The sequence below is a fragment of the Drosophila eugracilis genome, unplaced genomic scaffold (genome assembly GCF_018153835.1).
Source record: "Drosophila eugracilis isolate 14026-0451.02 unplaced genomic scaffold, ASM1815383v1 contig_2154, whole genome shotgun sequence".
In the NCBI taxonomy this organism is placed as follows: domain Eukaryota; kingdom Metazoa; phylum Arthropoda; class Insecta; order Diptera; family Drosophilidae; genus Drosophila; species Drosophila eugracilis.
Genome location: NW_024573038.1, coordinates 7,314,457 through 7,327,765, shown reverse-complemented (window position 1 = coordinate 7,327,765; position 13,309 = coordinate 7,314,457). Strand labels below are relative to the sequence as shown.

Genomic DNA, 13,309 nt, shown 5'->3' with positions numbered 1-13,309 from the left:
TTAACGAAAATTTGGGAAATTTATTTGGTCCCTAAAATGTTAATTTGTTTTTTTTAATAATGCCACATCTAAACTTTTTTAATTAAATTGTTGCTATTTATATATATTCTGGTGTTTCAGGTTTTTATAGTTAAAGAAATGAAATCTGAAGCCATGATTTTAATAAAAATTATGATAAAGTTAACAAATAATTAAATTACTTATTGATAAAATTAATATTAAAAGAATTTTAAAACAAAAAATATATGCATTATAAAGTTAAAATTTGTTTAGTAGCATAAGCAGTAGATGAATAATATGGTGTCATCGTAATTCTACCAACTAAAATTGGTAAAAGTTTGAATATTATATTTATAATTTATATATTTAATATTAATTTGTAGTTCAGTTCGAGCGGTAGCGTTAATTTTTCAAAATTCTAACCGAATCCTTTCGATAGGCACAGATATTCATTTTCGATATGCTTCTTTATCCAGATATAGATAACATAAAAGGCAAGACGTTAGCACGGGCATATCGATAGCATATCGTATAGAATGATTTTCAATATTGCTTTGCCTGCTTATTTTTAAAAACACTCGCTCTGAAGTCAAAATTGTCAAATTGTTGTGATGAATAGTTGAAATATATATTATAGACATCATAAAGTAAGAAATACGGCGATCATAGGTCGATGCGAGGCCAGCATAGTCAGCGATAAAAGGAGCGACAGCGGCAAAGCATCGGCAACTAAAGAATTTAAGGTCACAGCGACACAAAAAAGGGACATCAACATCGATTTTTTTGCACCCTTTTTTTTGCGTGCGGGGCACAATATCTTTTGGCAAACAAAGAAAGGGGCTGCGGCGGTGGAGGCGTGAAGTGCGCAGATATCAGCGAAGATGAGCGGAGGCGGTGGTGGCGAGGAGGAGCAGCATCTGCCAGGTGTTTCCAGGTGAATAACTTCTTTCTTTGCGATTATGGTAAACTAAATAAACTTTTCTGTCCTCTAGTGCATCAGGATCGGCAGCTGGAACGACGGGCGGTCGTTCCACTCCCGATGTAAAGCGTTCGGCGGTGCGCCACTTGATCCAGCGATATTTCCACCAACTACAATCTGGCTGCGGGAACGCCCACTGTACCAACGCCAATTGTGCCTCCAGTGGTAGGGTGGCGCCCATGACCCCCAACGAAGTCGCTGCTAGGGCACTGCAGCTTTTCTCCCAGGATGCACAGCTCTGTGAGGCACCCACATCGGCAACTAGCAGGTGAGGACACTTCTTAAACAATTGGTTGATCTTAATGATTGTAATGTGTAATGTGATGAATGAAATCTTGAAAATAACTTCCATCTTCCTTTCAGCCCCCAAGACGTGGACATGCTGTCGCCGAATGATAGCAGTAGCAGCAGCAGCGGCAGTTCAACGAGTACTATTACCTCCGCCAGCACCACCACGACAACTAGTAGACAATCGCAGAATGCTCAACCTGCTGCTGTAGTGGCTGTTTGCAGTCCAAATCTTGTCCAGAATATTCCCCAGTTGGATATAGGCTGCGTTGAACCCTCCTCCGGTGATTCGGAACCTTGTACACCCACCCTGCCGACAGTCCAAAGCCTGGAGGCCAACAGTCTGATGGCTCTATACGAGCAATGTAGGGCGGCGGACAGTTACGATAGGATTTGTCACGCTATCGGAGATGTTTTCTCCAGCGTGGATAGACTGAGTAAGAGCTTCATTCGCAGTGCAGAACCAGCGGCTTCTAGTAGTCTTCAGGAGCTGCTGGCCAATCCACCGGAGGCTTTAAACAAAGAGCAGTTACGAACTTTAGAGGGAGAACACGACAAAGACGAGGACAGTACACAACAGGTGGAAGAAGAGGTGGTGACAGAAGAAGGATTAGCAATCGCTTCTACTGAATCTGAAGTTGTTACGGAGGCAGAACCCGAAGAGGAGGATGAAGACGTGCCCATGGCTCAAACAACAGAGGCAACGTCGGAGGAGGACCCATCCCAAAGCAGCGACACGCAGGTGGATCTGCCTGGTTTGCGTCGAGTGCAGCGCCTTCTTTTTGGGTCACAAACGCGAGCCATCACGGACAAGCTGACCAGCAGCGTTATCCAACTGGCTGACTGGGTTCACTACATGCGTCCCGATTGGGAGAAGGTCATCCACTGTCTGATCATTTGTTTTGATCTGGCCACAAATAGTAAGTTTTTGAATTGTAACCCTAAACAATTTCTTTAATTTTAAGATTTCCCTAATTCTTAACAGCCAACAACAGTGTGGCAGACACAGACTATTTGGATAGGGTGCTTCCCAAGCTGTGTCACGCAGCTGCGGCCATGCCAGTGCACGCACAGGCACGTCTGGCCCGGATTTGGGCAGCTCATTGCTCGGATCAACTGCAAGCGTTGGTAGCTGCTTGCCAGCAACAGATCACAGTGCAGGTGCTCTTAGACGAGGATTCCATGCGTGAGAACGGCTCCATCATTAGCGTTACCAAAGTATTGAAGGTAAGGTATAGCTTATAACTTTCCCGTGCACAACTTATCGTTATTTCTCATCAATCAGATTGTCTTTTACGCTAACATTTTGGCTAGCGAGTTGGAGCGACCTTCTTGTCGGGTGCCACTGGAGGATCGGACGGAAACGGTGGCCGCATCCTCATCTAACAGTGTATCAGTGGAGGACGATATCTTTGCCTATAACTCAATACTGCAGCCGCACATGCCCAAATTCGCCGAGGATCAACTGGAGAAGGCACTACAGGTATCGGCCATTGATTGCCGGAAACCATTGGTTCCACTGGAGGAGTTTTACAACGAGGCGCTCAGCGATAACATCCAAATGCATCACGACTACCTCTCTTACAAGACACTGGCCATGGAAAGCGAGCTGGGCTCTGGCCAAAATAACTACTTTTCGTTTATGCTGTACGCTTTTATCCTTACGCCGGCTACTAAAGTAGATGCCTTGTACTACGACAGCCGGATGAGGATGTACAGTGAGCGTTATTCATCGCTTTACTCGATCCTTAACAACTTCGGCCAGGAGGGACAAGATGGCACTCCGCGGCCGGATCTTAAATTGTCCGTTCGCAGGGACCAGCTTATCAACGATGCGCTCATCGGGGTAAGTACATGGATTTCTTTAAAATGTTTATTTAATTAAAACTTACAATTAATGTTTACTTTGCTAGCTGGAACTGGTGGCCATGAGCAATCCGAAGGATCTCAAGAAGCAGTTGGTGGTGGAGTTCGTTGGCGAACAGGGTATCGATGAGGGTGGCGTATCCAAAGAGTTCTTCCAGCTAATTGTGGAGGAGATTTTTAATCCAGCTTTTGGAATGTTTATACAGCAGGAAGAGACCAATAATATGTGGTAAGGATTCTATTTTTTTAAGTATTGACCACAACTAACCATTTAATATTGATTATGTTTCCCAGGTTTAATGCCACACCATATGAGAACGGAGCTCAATTCACTCTTATAGGAATCATAATCGGCCTGGCGATCTACAACAACGTAATCCTGGCTGTAAACTTCCCTATGGTGGTTTACCGCAAGTTGATGGGTTATTGTGGCACATTCGCAGACCTCAGTGACTGGAGTCCAACGCTGAGCAAGAGTCTGAAGTCTATGCTAGACTACCAGGGTCAAGACATGGAGGAGGTCTTCGATCAGACCTTTAAGATCAGCTACAGCAATGTATTCGGCGAAATGGTGGAGCACGAACTGGTGCCCAATGGCAAGGACGTGTTGGTGGGGCAACACAATAAGCAGCTGTTTGTTAATCTGTACAGTGACTTCCTGCTCAACACGAATATCCAGCAGCAGTTCAATGCTTTCCGCAAGGGATTCGAAATGGTTACGGACGAGTCACCGCTTAAGCTGCTCTTCCGGCCCGAGGAGATTGAAATGCTGGTCTGCGGAAGTCGAGTGAGTACTTGTAAACATTAATGAATGAAAGTGCTTGATTGTTAAGCTTTCCTTGTAGGAATTCGATTTCGTGGAACTGGAGCATTCGACGGAGTACGAAGGCGGCTATACGGAAGAGACGCAGATTATCCAGGACTTCTGGAGCATTGTGCATGCTATGCCTAATGAGTCAAAGCGCAAGCTGCTAGAATTTACGACAGGATCGGCGCGTGTTCCGGTGGGCGGACTGAAGTGTCTCCGACTGCTGATCACGCGACATGGTCCTGATAGCGACCGGCTGCCTACCTCGCACACCTGCTTCAATGTACTGCTGCTTCCCGAGTACAGCAGTCGCGAAAAGTTGGAGGAGCGCCTGCTGAAGGCCATCAACTACTCGAAGGGCTTCGGCATGCTGTAAACTGTGCATATTGCCACAACTTTAAGTCCAAGTCTGTCATCGGAACTGAACCACCTCTCTGGGATGAACAAGGAGAAGATTTTGATGGGTTTGAGTTCGTTTTGGGTTCTGCCATTTATTTTTGATACGACCTGTTCAATGAGACAATATACACGCTCAATTTATGGTGCGCTGGCGAGCAAGCAGACCGAACGGACACTCGATTTTGTTTCCCTTTGTGTCACCCAGTTAATTGTAAATACACACCGCATATATACACATATTATGTGCATTCACCTTTGTAACATCCACATTTAAGTCAGAACGCGCTTAGTATTTTCCTAAATAAATTTCAAGTTGTGCGCCGAAAAGATTGGGACTTATTGATATTAATCCGTTTGAAAACTTTATTCTTTAGATCCGAGATGTACATTATATTTAAAAAGCGGTTGGAAAGTCCTATAATCCATCAGCTGTTTCTTATAGTTCTATAGATGGATTTTTTAGGGTGTTTTTGAAGTTGTGGTATTTCCTAACGACCACGCCGCGGTCACACGTTTGTTATTCGCTTTATTTCGTTCGGTGCGGGCGGAAACTCCCGAAATTTCGAGGAGCCGAAAATATTTCAAATTCTTATCACTTATTCTAATAAAAATGCAACTAGTATAAATAAACGTAAAGTGCCTGCAGAAAATTAGTGTGAGTGAGTGAGCAAAAAAAATAATTGCAGAATCATGAATAAACAACAACAAAGCGCTTTGTTTTTGTTGCTGCTGGCTGTGACGTCGCAAGGAGCCAGCGCAAACGCCGATGCTGACGCCGACGTCGCTGCAGCGCCGGAGACCAATTGGAATGGTTTGTTTCTAATTTCTAACTAGAATATGAGTTCATCAACAGTCATAGAATATTATGCACTGCATTCATTTTAGCGGCTTTCAAGTGCATCTCCCTCACGTAGGCATCAGTACACAGGAAGAAAATAGGACATATGATGATCTTATCTGTTAAATTGTGGAATCAAATCTTTCATTTCGAATCTTTTCACTTCAAATTTACAATAATGAGTAGTATATAATTTATCTAAATTTTAAGGTTTTGGAAAATACATTGAAATACATTTTTTCCTGTGTACTATGTACTACATATCTCACAGAATTTGTTTATGATCCATGCACCATCTCACTTCCCTTGCCTTTTAAAATTGCCTTTGTTTTCATTCCGCTTTGATGTTTGCGGTCGTTTACTCTGGAATTGCATGGAAACGGAGAAGATGCAGATGCAGATACAAATATTCGGATGCATATGTATCTAAGAAGAAAAAATTGTATTTTAAATAACAAATTCTTTTAACTATCTCATAAGTTTGCAGCCCTTAAACCTGATTAACTTGTTAGCTAATGTTCGTATGACCGGTTAATGTGGAACATAAAAAATAACATGACAAAACAATGCATATTTTATTTCTTTTTTATTGTGATTCTAATTTGATCCAATTACCACATTGTATTTGTGGGAACATAAAATAAATATATATTAAATTGCAGTAGAGCTTACGTAGAATAATAACAATTTGTTAGTGAAGAAAATATAATTTAATGAGAAACTTTTAAAAATGATAAATATATATCATTTATAGGTAAATAAGTTCTTGGGTTAAAATTCATACTAAAAATGTAGTTAAATCTATTCTAAAATATATAATAAACTTTTTAAGAATCCTAATTAATCACATGTAAATTATCTTTCGAATATCCCCTATAGACAAAATCAAAGTGTTCACCGTGGCCACTGAACGCACCGATGGCTATACCAGATATTTCCGATCTGCACGGGTCTACGACATTGAGGTGAGGCTGACCCCTTTTAAGGCTAGAATTATTATTAATTAGAACAATCTAAAATCGTGACAAGACTTAGATTTTGTGGTTACCGTTAGCGGTTAAATATGAAAACTAGTTAAATTCTTGATCTATAGAGATAGTATATTAAGAAAGTTTGTGTACAGCATACAAATTAAATTAAGGTTTTTAAAGATAATTCAATTTCTAAAACCAAACAGAGAATATATTAGGTCAGCATCACAGGTTTTTTGAAAAAAAAAAAACATAAAAATAATATTTAGATTCGCAAAATTTGCAATTAAATACGTTCGCAAGAACATCTGTTACCCACTGTTTATATGCAAATCTATTTTGATTGTTTTTATTGATGAATTTCTAATTTGACAACTCTAAGACAATCGAATCTTAATCAAAACTAGTATATAAAAAAGAACATAAAAACTATGACAGATAAGAACAGGGAGAGAATATGTCTTTTATGATTCCCGAGACTTGTCCGGCGGCTTGGCACACTTGGGCAACTTTGTATTGTTTAAATGTCTGGTTAGTATATAGCATATATAGTATATATCTGTAAATGTATGCCGCTAACCGAGCATCCGGCGTTGGCGTCCGATTTTCTGATGTGGAACACCAAGATTGGCTGGTCATTGTGGGCCAGCGGCAACATATAGTGCACACATGTTGGAGTCACGTAGTCCAGACAGATTCGGTGCAGTTGCCGGGGGTAGTAATTAGCACAATACATTAAGATTTTGTTTCCTCGGTCTATTGATAGCTTAGAACTTTCTACACCAAGTTGGTGGGAGATTTTAGCTTATCAGGCTCAGAGTATGTGACACTTTTTGTATTTGTCGGCCGGTTCAGAATCTTTTTTGTGTTAAAATAAATACTCGACAACAAAATATGCTGATAAGCTCGCTTAGCCGGCTTTTTTATAAGTGTAAGCTGATCTCTCCCCTTTTGTTTTGAATTTCTTCAGCTCTTTGTACTGAGAGAACTGTGCGACTCAAGTTATTTGATCCCAAAGGGATTGCATTAATGAGTTTCTTAAATGGCTTTTTATTTAATTTTACTTTTGAGACTTTTTAGCCTTTTATATAGTTAAGTAACAATTTGACAAATTATAATTTTCCGTTTTAAAACTATAAATATTTGTATAGGCAAATCTATAAGTTAGCATTTAGCATAATTTTATGGCTCGTGGATTTAACTAAACGTTAGTAAAGATCTAGTTATGATCAAACAACGGCTTGAAAATCAAATTCATAACCACTTGCCAAGACACTTTATTGTTATATTGCTAGCTAATCCAGTTTTTCATCAGAGATAAAAAGAAACTCGATCACGAGTTAGAATTTCTATTAATATTATTATAATAATTTAATCTCCAAAAGGTGACGACTCTTGGCTTGGAAGAAGAATGGAAAGGAGGGGATATGCAAAGACCCGGCGGCGGTTTCAAGCTTAATCTTCTGAGGGAAGCCATTGCGCCCTATAAAAATGATCCTGAAATAATAATACTATTTACAGACAGGTTTGTAAATTAATAAAAACTTCATAAAACATTATTAAATATATCATATTTTTTTTAGCTACGATGTGATTATTACTACAACGCTGGATGAGATCTATGAGAAGTTCAAAGAGTCAGGAGCTAAGATACTAATCTCTGCGGAGAAATACTGTTGGCCCGATAAAAGTCTTGCCAATGACTATCCCGAAGTGGAGGGCAAGGCTTCTCGATTCCTAAACTCAGGTGCATTTATTGGATATGCACCACAGGTTTATAGCCTACTTGAAGAGCCAATTGAAGATGCTGCCGACGATCAGCTGTATTTGACAAAGATTTTCCTCGACGAGGCAAAACGCGCCAAGCTAGGCATTAAGCTGGACACACAATCCAGGCTATTCCAAAACCTACATGGTGCCAAGAACGATGTGAAACTTAAAGTGGATCTGGAAAGCAATCAGGGTGTTCTGCAGAATGTGGATTTCATGACCACGCCGTCTATTATCCATGGCAATGGATTAAGCAAAGTGGATTTGAATGCCTATGGTAACTATTTGGCAAGGACTTTTAATGGAGTCTGCCTGTTGTGCCAGGAAAATCTTTTGGACTTGGATGTGTGTAATATATGTTATGAGTATATATGCTATGATTAATATTCATATTATTTTGTAGGAGAAAGAACTTCCGGTAATCTCGTTGGCCCTGATTGTCACACAACCCGTGCCTTTCTTCGATCAGTTCCTCGAAGGAGTAGAGAAGATTAACTATCCCAAGGAGAAGCTTCACTTGCTCGTCTACAGCAATGTGCCATTCCACGATGATGACTGCAAGTCGTTTGTGACCAAGCATGAAGAGGAATACGCCAGTGCTAAATATGTTCTTTCTACGGATGAACTGGATGAGCGGCAAGGCAGGCAGCTGGCCATGTAAGTACTAAAAGCCCATGTTAAAACTTCCTTAATGTCTTTTTTATATGTATTTAAATATATTTAATTAATAATTTTTACTTTTCCAGTGACAAAGCTCGTCTCCATCGTAGCGACTATATATTCTTCGTGGACGCAGATGCGCACATTGACGAAGGCGAGGTGCTCCGGGAGCTGCTCAGGCTGAATAAGTAGGTCAAGGTTCGCTGTAATTCGATTTCCAAAATAATAATATTTCCCGTCGCAGGCAATTCGTGGCGCCGCTCATTACCAAGCACAACGAGCTGTGGAGCAACTTTTGGGGAGCCCTTTCCGAGGGTGGTTACTATGCCAGGTCACACGACTATGTGGATATTGTGAAGCGGGAACTGATGTAAGTAAAACACGGATTTAAATTCTCAACTTTTTGATTTATAGGAAGAGGGTTTTGTATTATTATTATAATGAAGGCTGTACAAATTTAGGGGGCTTAATCTGCACATTTTCAAACTAGATATAAAACTTATAGATTTCGAGATAGAACCAAAGAGTTTTCGATCCCAAATCAATCGAATGCAATGGAGAAATCTGTCTTGAAACTGCGTCGATCGATGGAGTACATGTTGTCTGCAGTGCACTCATAGAGTCCCGCGTCCATTTGGGTAGCAGGGTCAATCTCGATCTTGGACTTGACCTTGTCGTCGCCGATACGCCATTCGTGGACGTGCATATAGAGGTGCTGATAGATCTCAGCTCCGTCCTTGTACCAAGTGATATGAGGTCGGGGATTACCCTTGGCCACGCAGAGGAAGGCAATCTTGTGGCCGAGGACGTACTCAAGATCAAAGTGTGAGGCTTGTAGAATTTTTGCGCCCTATAGAGAGACGGAAAAGAAGATGAATCTATTCATTTTCGGGGTTTTATTATGATAAAATCTTATAATAAATTCCTTTTCACTAATGTAATTTGTAATCCCGACCTGATCCTAAAAGAAAATCACCAAAAACTTACGTTATTATTGTTATAGTACTGATCAGACTCCGGATCGCGATATTTTCCCGTAATTGGCAGTCCGATCTGAACCCTGGACTTGGTACGTCCACGGCCACGCCCTCGGCGCGCCTCGCAAATGGGCGTGGCCAGCATTAGGAGACCCAAGGCAAGGCAAATGATCAGGCACTTAACCTGCATGACTCTCCGGATAATGGATATTTTTACTGGCAGAGATCACGATCACTTTTTCTACGACTGCTGATGATGGCGTTGCTGTGCGAATCTCGTTTGCTGGGTGACTGGTGATCCACTCGGTCAGACTACTCTGCATGCACCAACACTCTGCTCATCTCATCTAATTTGCCACAATTGTCCGGCGGATTAAATCCGTTTGGTTTTGCTCTCAAAATTCGCCGCTCGCGGCTTTGTTGTTCTGTTTAGGCTTTCTCATCGCCGCATTTTCATATTTCACTCAATTCCCTGGCTTGATTTGATTTGGACGCTTGCTGATATCGCTCATCATGGTGGGCACCCCTTTCCTAGTGTCTTGCTGGGATACGATCTAGTTTACAGTGGGTTGAGAACAATGTTTCTGGAAGTCTAATATATTTCTTGGCAAAAGGAGTTTTTGGTGAAACAACAATTCAATGTGTTCTTTTGCGGACTTAATATATTTTGTTTATAAAAGAACTAATAGTGGTTAAAATGGTTAAAGGTTATTAGGTGGGTTATAGATCTACCAACAATCTAGAGAAAATGTTTAAACTTTCTAAAAAATTCGCTTAAATTTCTAAAGGAAGCCTTTATCAAATTGTGTTTTCAAGCTGCATACAAATGCAAATTGTATTATTGCATGTTGAATGAAAAAAAAATATATATTTTGTATCCTTAATTTTGTTGTGCTTGCCCCACTGTGCCCTTGTGGATGCCATGGAGCGCTCAACACTTTAGAACTAAAAAGCCTCCGTTTGTTTGGTTTGCTTTCACACATTTTAATAAAATAAATGCAAAAAAATCACTTGAATTGGGTAATTGAGTCAATTTGTCGGCTTTGTTCACACACACACACAGACACTCACACCTATACACTTTGGCACTCAAAGATACTGACATAGATACACACACTGACAAGGAGAAAGGTCGGATTGAAATAGACATTCAATTGCCATAATGCAAGTCGCAAAAAATGTATTTTTAAATATTTTTGCATTTAATTGTATGGTTTAAGATATGCATTTTAGGTTTTAGGTTTACAAGGTCAAATAGTTCAAGTGTATAGTTAATGGTGATAGGAAACTTGGCTTAAAAGTTAACCATAACGTAGTCCGTGCGAAAGCCTCGACGATCAATGGCGTAGATATTGTCCGCTTGGCATTCGTAGAAACCTTAAATGGAAAGGTATATACAGACAAGATTAACTATAAAATTTAATAAATTAGTTTATTTTTGTTATTACCAGCATCCATTTGAGTTGTTGGATCGATTTCCATTTTAGATTTAACAATATTCGCCTCGATATGAGATTCGTGTACCTTGAAAAACCAAATTTAAATCATAAGTTTCATATCTAAAAATTCATAAGGTTACCTGAAAGAATCGGTGCTGGTAGAGCTCTGCTCCATCCTTAAACCAGGTGATGGAAGGTCGTGGGTTGCCTAAAATGTGTAAATTCCAGTACTACATAGATTGTATAACTTAAAATATTATATATCCACCTTGAGCCATGCAAAAGAAGGTAATCTTGCGACCCAGGGTATAGTCCAACTCGAAATGCGAAGACTTTATGATCTTGGCGCCCTGAAAAGTATTGGAAATTACTTAGAAATCTATTTTAAAACTTTCTCCACTCACATTTTCGTGATCATAATAGTTGACTGCATCCTGGGATCGGTGTTGGATCACCACGGGTTTCTTGCCCGTATAGTTACGACGCTCCGTCTTTCCCGCAGTACTTCCTATGATAATTATCCAGTTATTATATCATATTATAATGATTTTTGATAAACTCACTTTGGGCTTCAATGCAGATTAGATTCCCGAGTATCAAGAAACAGAGGCATAGGAATACGATCCGATCAAGATTCCAGATGCCACGAGGCATTGTTGTCCAGCCGAGATTCCGATCGCCTACGGTGAATGTTGTTTTCAAACTGCGCTCCCGACATCTGAACAGAACGTCATCCAATCCGTTCTAATCCGTGCGAATTTGATTGAATTAAGTGGATCTAGTTGAGGCTTCTGCCAGCGCAACGTCACTTTCCATTTTCGCAACATTGTTGCAATTTTGCTGGACATTCGCGGCCATTCCGCTGTCGGCTTTATCAGTCGCCCTGTTTTGACTATCTCATTCATCACTTTTATTTCTCATCTGCATTTGCAGTGGAATGTTCAACGTGCCCCATGTGACCAGCATGTATCTGGTGAAGAGCACTGCCTTTGATGCCATCTCCTTCAAGCACAATGAATTCGATCCCGACATGGCCATGTGTGAGTCACTCAGGAATGCTGTAAGTTTTAATAAATTTTAAATTAAGTAGTTTATCATAACCATAAGTTCGTGTTTTGTTACTAATTCGAAATGTGTCCACTCTTCATCCCAGGGAGTCTTCATGTACATCAGCAATCTGCGCATATTCGGTCACTTGGTCAACACCGATAACTTTAATAGTTCGGTGACACGTCCGGACTTCCATACGCTGTTTAGCAACCGCTATGATTGGGCGGAGAAGTACATACACCCGAACTACTCGCTTCAGCTTAATACCAGCTACAAGATACCGCAGCCGTGTCCGGATGTTTTCTGGTTCCAGATCGTGACGGACGCTTTCTGTGACGATTTGGTGGCCATCATGGAGGCTCACAACAGCTGGTCAGATGGCAGCAACAGCGACAGCCGTCTAGAAGGTGGATACGAGGCAGTGCCCACAAGGGACATTCACATGAAGCAGGTGGGACTGGACCAACTGTATCTAAAGTTCCTTCAGTTGTTCGTGCGCCCGCTGCAGGAGCGAGTCTTTGAGGGATACTTCCACAATGTAAGTTTTACTTTATTTTAAATATTTTTCAAATTATTATTATATATTTTATTTTAGCCTCCCCGTTCGCTGATGAACTTCATGGTGCGCTATCGTCCGGATGAACAGCCTTCGCTGCGTCCCCACCACGACTCCTCCACGTACACCATCAACATTGCCATGAACAAGGCGGGAATCGACTACGAGGGCGGTGGCTGTCGCTTCATTAGGTACAACTGTTCCGTGACCGACACGAAGAAGGGATGGATGCTGATGCACCCGGGACGACTGACTCATTACCATGAGGGTCTGCTTGTGACCAATGGCACTCGTTACATCATGATTTCGTTCATCGATCCGTAGGGGAGCCAACAAACTATAAGTCATACTCTTTATCAAACTGCCATATCGGCCAATCCAAAGAACTGCATACTAAGCCCAATGAACGAATTGTGTCGATGGAATTGCGGCATCGGCCCTCTGTTTCTGATGATTTTACATACTACTTTTGAGATCGATAGCTTTAGGATCCCTCGATGAATCTGTTGCAGCCTTAAGTTAATTATAAGTTTTTTTACCAAGTGCAAAGTGTTCAATTTTTGAATAAATAATTTAATTCAATAATTAATTAGATGTTTTGTTTAATGTTTGTAAAAAATATATTTTTATTTAGCTCTGCTTGTTTAGTGGTTCAAATTTAACTTGCTTAATAAAAGCGTAAGTTTTGTATTCGTTTAGGTCGAAAAG

The 13,309-nt window shown here is 40.7% G+C and overlaps 4 protein-coding genes across 4 annotated transcripts; 2 read left to right on the top strand and 2 right to left on the bottom strand.

Annotated features, from left to right (window-relative positions):
* Positions 1-494: 494 nt before the first annotated feature.
* LOC108114646 (ubiquitin-protein ligase E3A) lies at positions 495-4,667 on the top strand. Its single transcript, XM_017225717.1, has 8 exons — positions 495-934; positions 993-1,247; positions 1,343-2,187; positions 2,253-2,494; positions 2,553-3,113; positions 3,181-3,362; positions 3,428-3,920; positions 3,979-4,667. The coding sequence occupies exons 1-8, from the start codon at positions 882-884 to the stop codon at positions 4,315-4,317; spliced, it is 2,970 nt and encodes a 989-aa protein (XP_017081206.1). The 5' UTR covers positions 495-881; the 3' UTR covers positions 4,318-4,667.
* A 189-nt stretch (positions 4,668-4,856) lies between these two features.
* On the top strand, positions 4,857-13,190 carry LOC108114614 (procollagen-lysine,2-oxoglutarate 5-dioxygenase). Its single transcript, XM_017225677.2, has 10 exons — positions 4,857-5,151; positions 6,058-6,143; positions 7,535-7,674; positions 7,733-8,264; positions 8,323-8,576; positions 8,666-8,767; positions 8,824-8,949; positions 11,929-12,055; positions 12,149-12,583; positions 12,641-13,190. Exons 1-10 carry the CDS (start codon positions 5,031-5,033, stop codon positions 12,923-12,925), a joined length of 2,208 nt encoding a protein of 735 aa, XP_017081166.1. The 5' UTR covers positions 4,857-5,030; the 3' UTR covers positions 12,926-13,190.
* LOC108114616 (immunoglobulin domain-containing protein oig-4) lies at positions 8,973-9,910 on the bottom strand. The gene is made up of 2 exons (XM_017225679.1): positions 9,567-9,910; positions 8,973-9,429 (listed from the first exon to the last, which is right to left on the bottom strand). Exons 1-2 carry the CDS (start codon positions 9,744-9,746, stop codon positions 9,121-9,123), a joined length of 489 nt encoding a protein of 162 aa, XP_017081168.1. The 5' UTR covers positions 9,747-9,910; the 3' UTR covers positions 8,973-9,120.
* On the bottom strand, positions 10,738-11,892 carry LOC108114615 (immunoglobulin domain-containing protein oig-4). The gene is made up of 6 exons (XM_017225678.2): positions 11,559-11,892; positions 11,400-11,503; positions 11,264-11,345; positions 11,136-11,203; positions 11,005-11,080; positions 10,738-10,933 (listed from the first exon to the last, which is right to left on the bottom strand). Exons 1-6 carry the CDS (start codon positions 11,647-11,649, stop codon positions 10,851-10,853), a joined length of 504 nt encoding a protein of 167 aa, XP_017081167.1. The 5' UTR covers positions 11,650-11,892; the 3' UTR covers positions 10,738-10,850.
* Positions 13,191-13,309: the final 119 nt, after the last annotated feature.

Coding starts and splice junctions, on each gene's coding strand:
- LOC108114615 (XM_017225678.2), bottom strand. CDS start 11,649: ATGCCTCGTGGCATCTGGAATCTTGATCGGATCGTATTCCTATGCCTC. Junction 11,346..11,399: donor ACTATTATGATCACGAAAAT/GTGAGTGGAGAA, acceptor AATACTTTTCAG/GGCGCCAAGATCATAAAGTC. Junction 10,934..11,004: donor AACAACTCAAATGGATGCTG/GTAATAACAAAA, acceptor TTTCCATTTAAG/GTTTCTACGAATGCCAAGCG.
- LOC108114646 (XM_017225717.1), top strand. CDS start 882: ATGAGCGGAGGCGGTGGTGGCGAGGAGGAGCAGCATCTGCCAGGTGTT. Junction 1,248..1,342: donor CCCACATCGGCAACTAGCAG/GTGAGGACACTT, acceptor TCTTCCTTTCAG/CCCCCAAGACGTGGACATGC. Junction 2,495..2,552: donor GCGTTACCAAAGTATTGAAG/GTAAGGTATAGC, acceptor CTCATCAATCAG/ATTGTCTTTTACGCTAACAT.
- LOC108114616 (XM_017225679.1), bottom strand. CDS start 9,746: ATGCAGGTTAAGTGCCTGATCATTTGCCTTGCCTTGGGTCTCCTAATG. Junction 9,430..9,566: donor AGTACTATAACAATAATAAC/GTAAGTTTTTGG, acceptor GTCTCTCTATAG/GGCGCAAAAATTCTACAAGC.
- LOC108114614 (XM_017225677.2), top strand. CDS start 5,031: ATGAATAAACAACAACAAAGCGCTTTGTTTTTGTTGCTGCTGGCTGTG. Junction 8,265..8,322: donor AAAATCTTTTGGACTTGGAT/GTGTGTAATATA, acceptor ATTATTTTGTAG/GAGAAAGAACTTCCGGTAAT. Junction 8,577..8,665: donor CAAGGCAGGCAGCTGGCCAT/GTAAGTACTAAA, acceptor TTACTTTTCCAG/TGACAAAGCTCGTCTCCATC.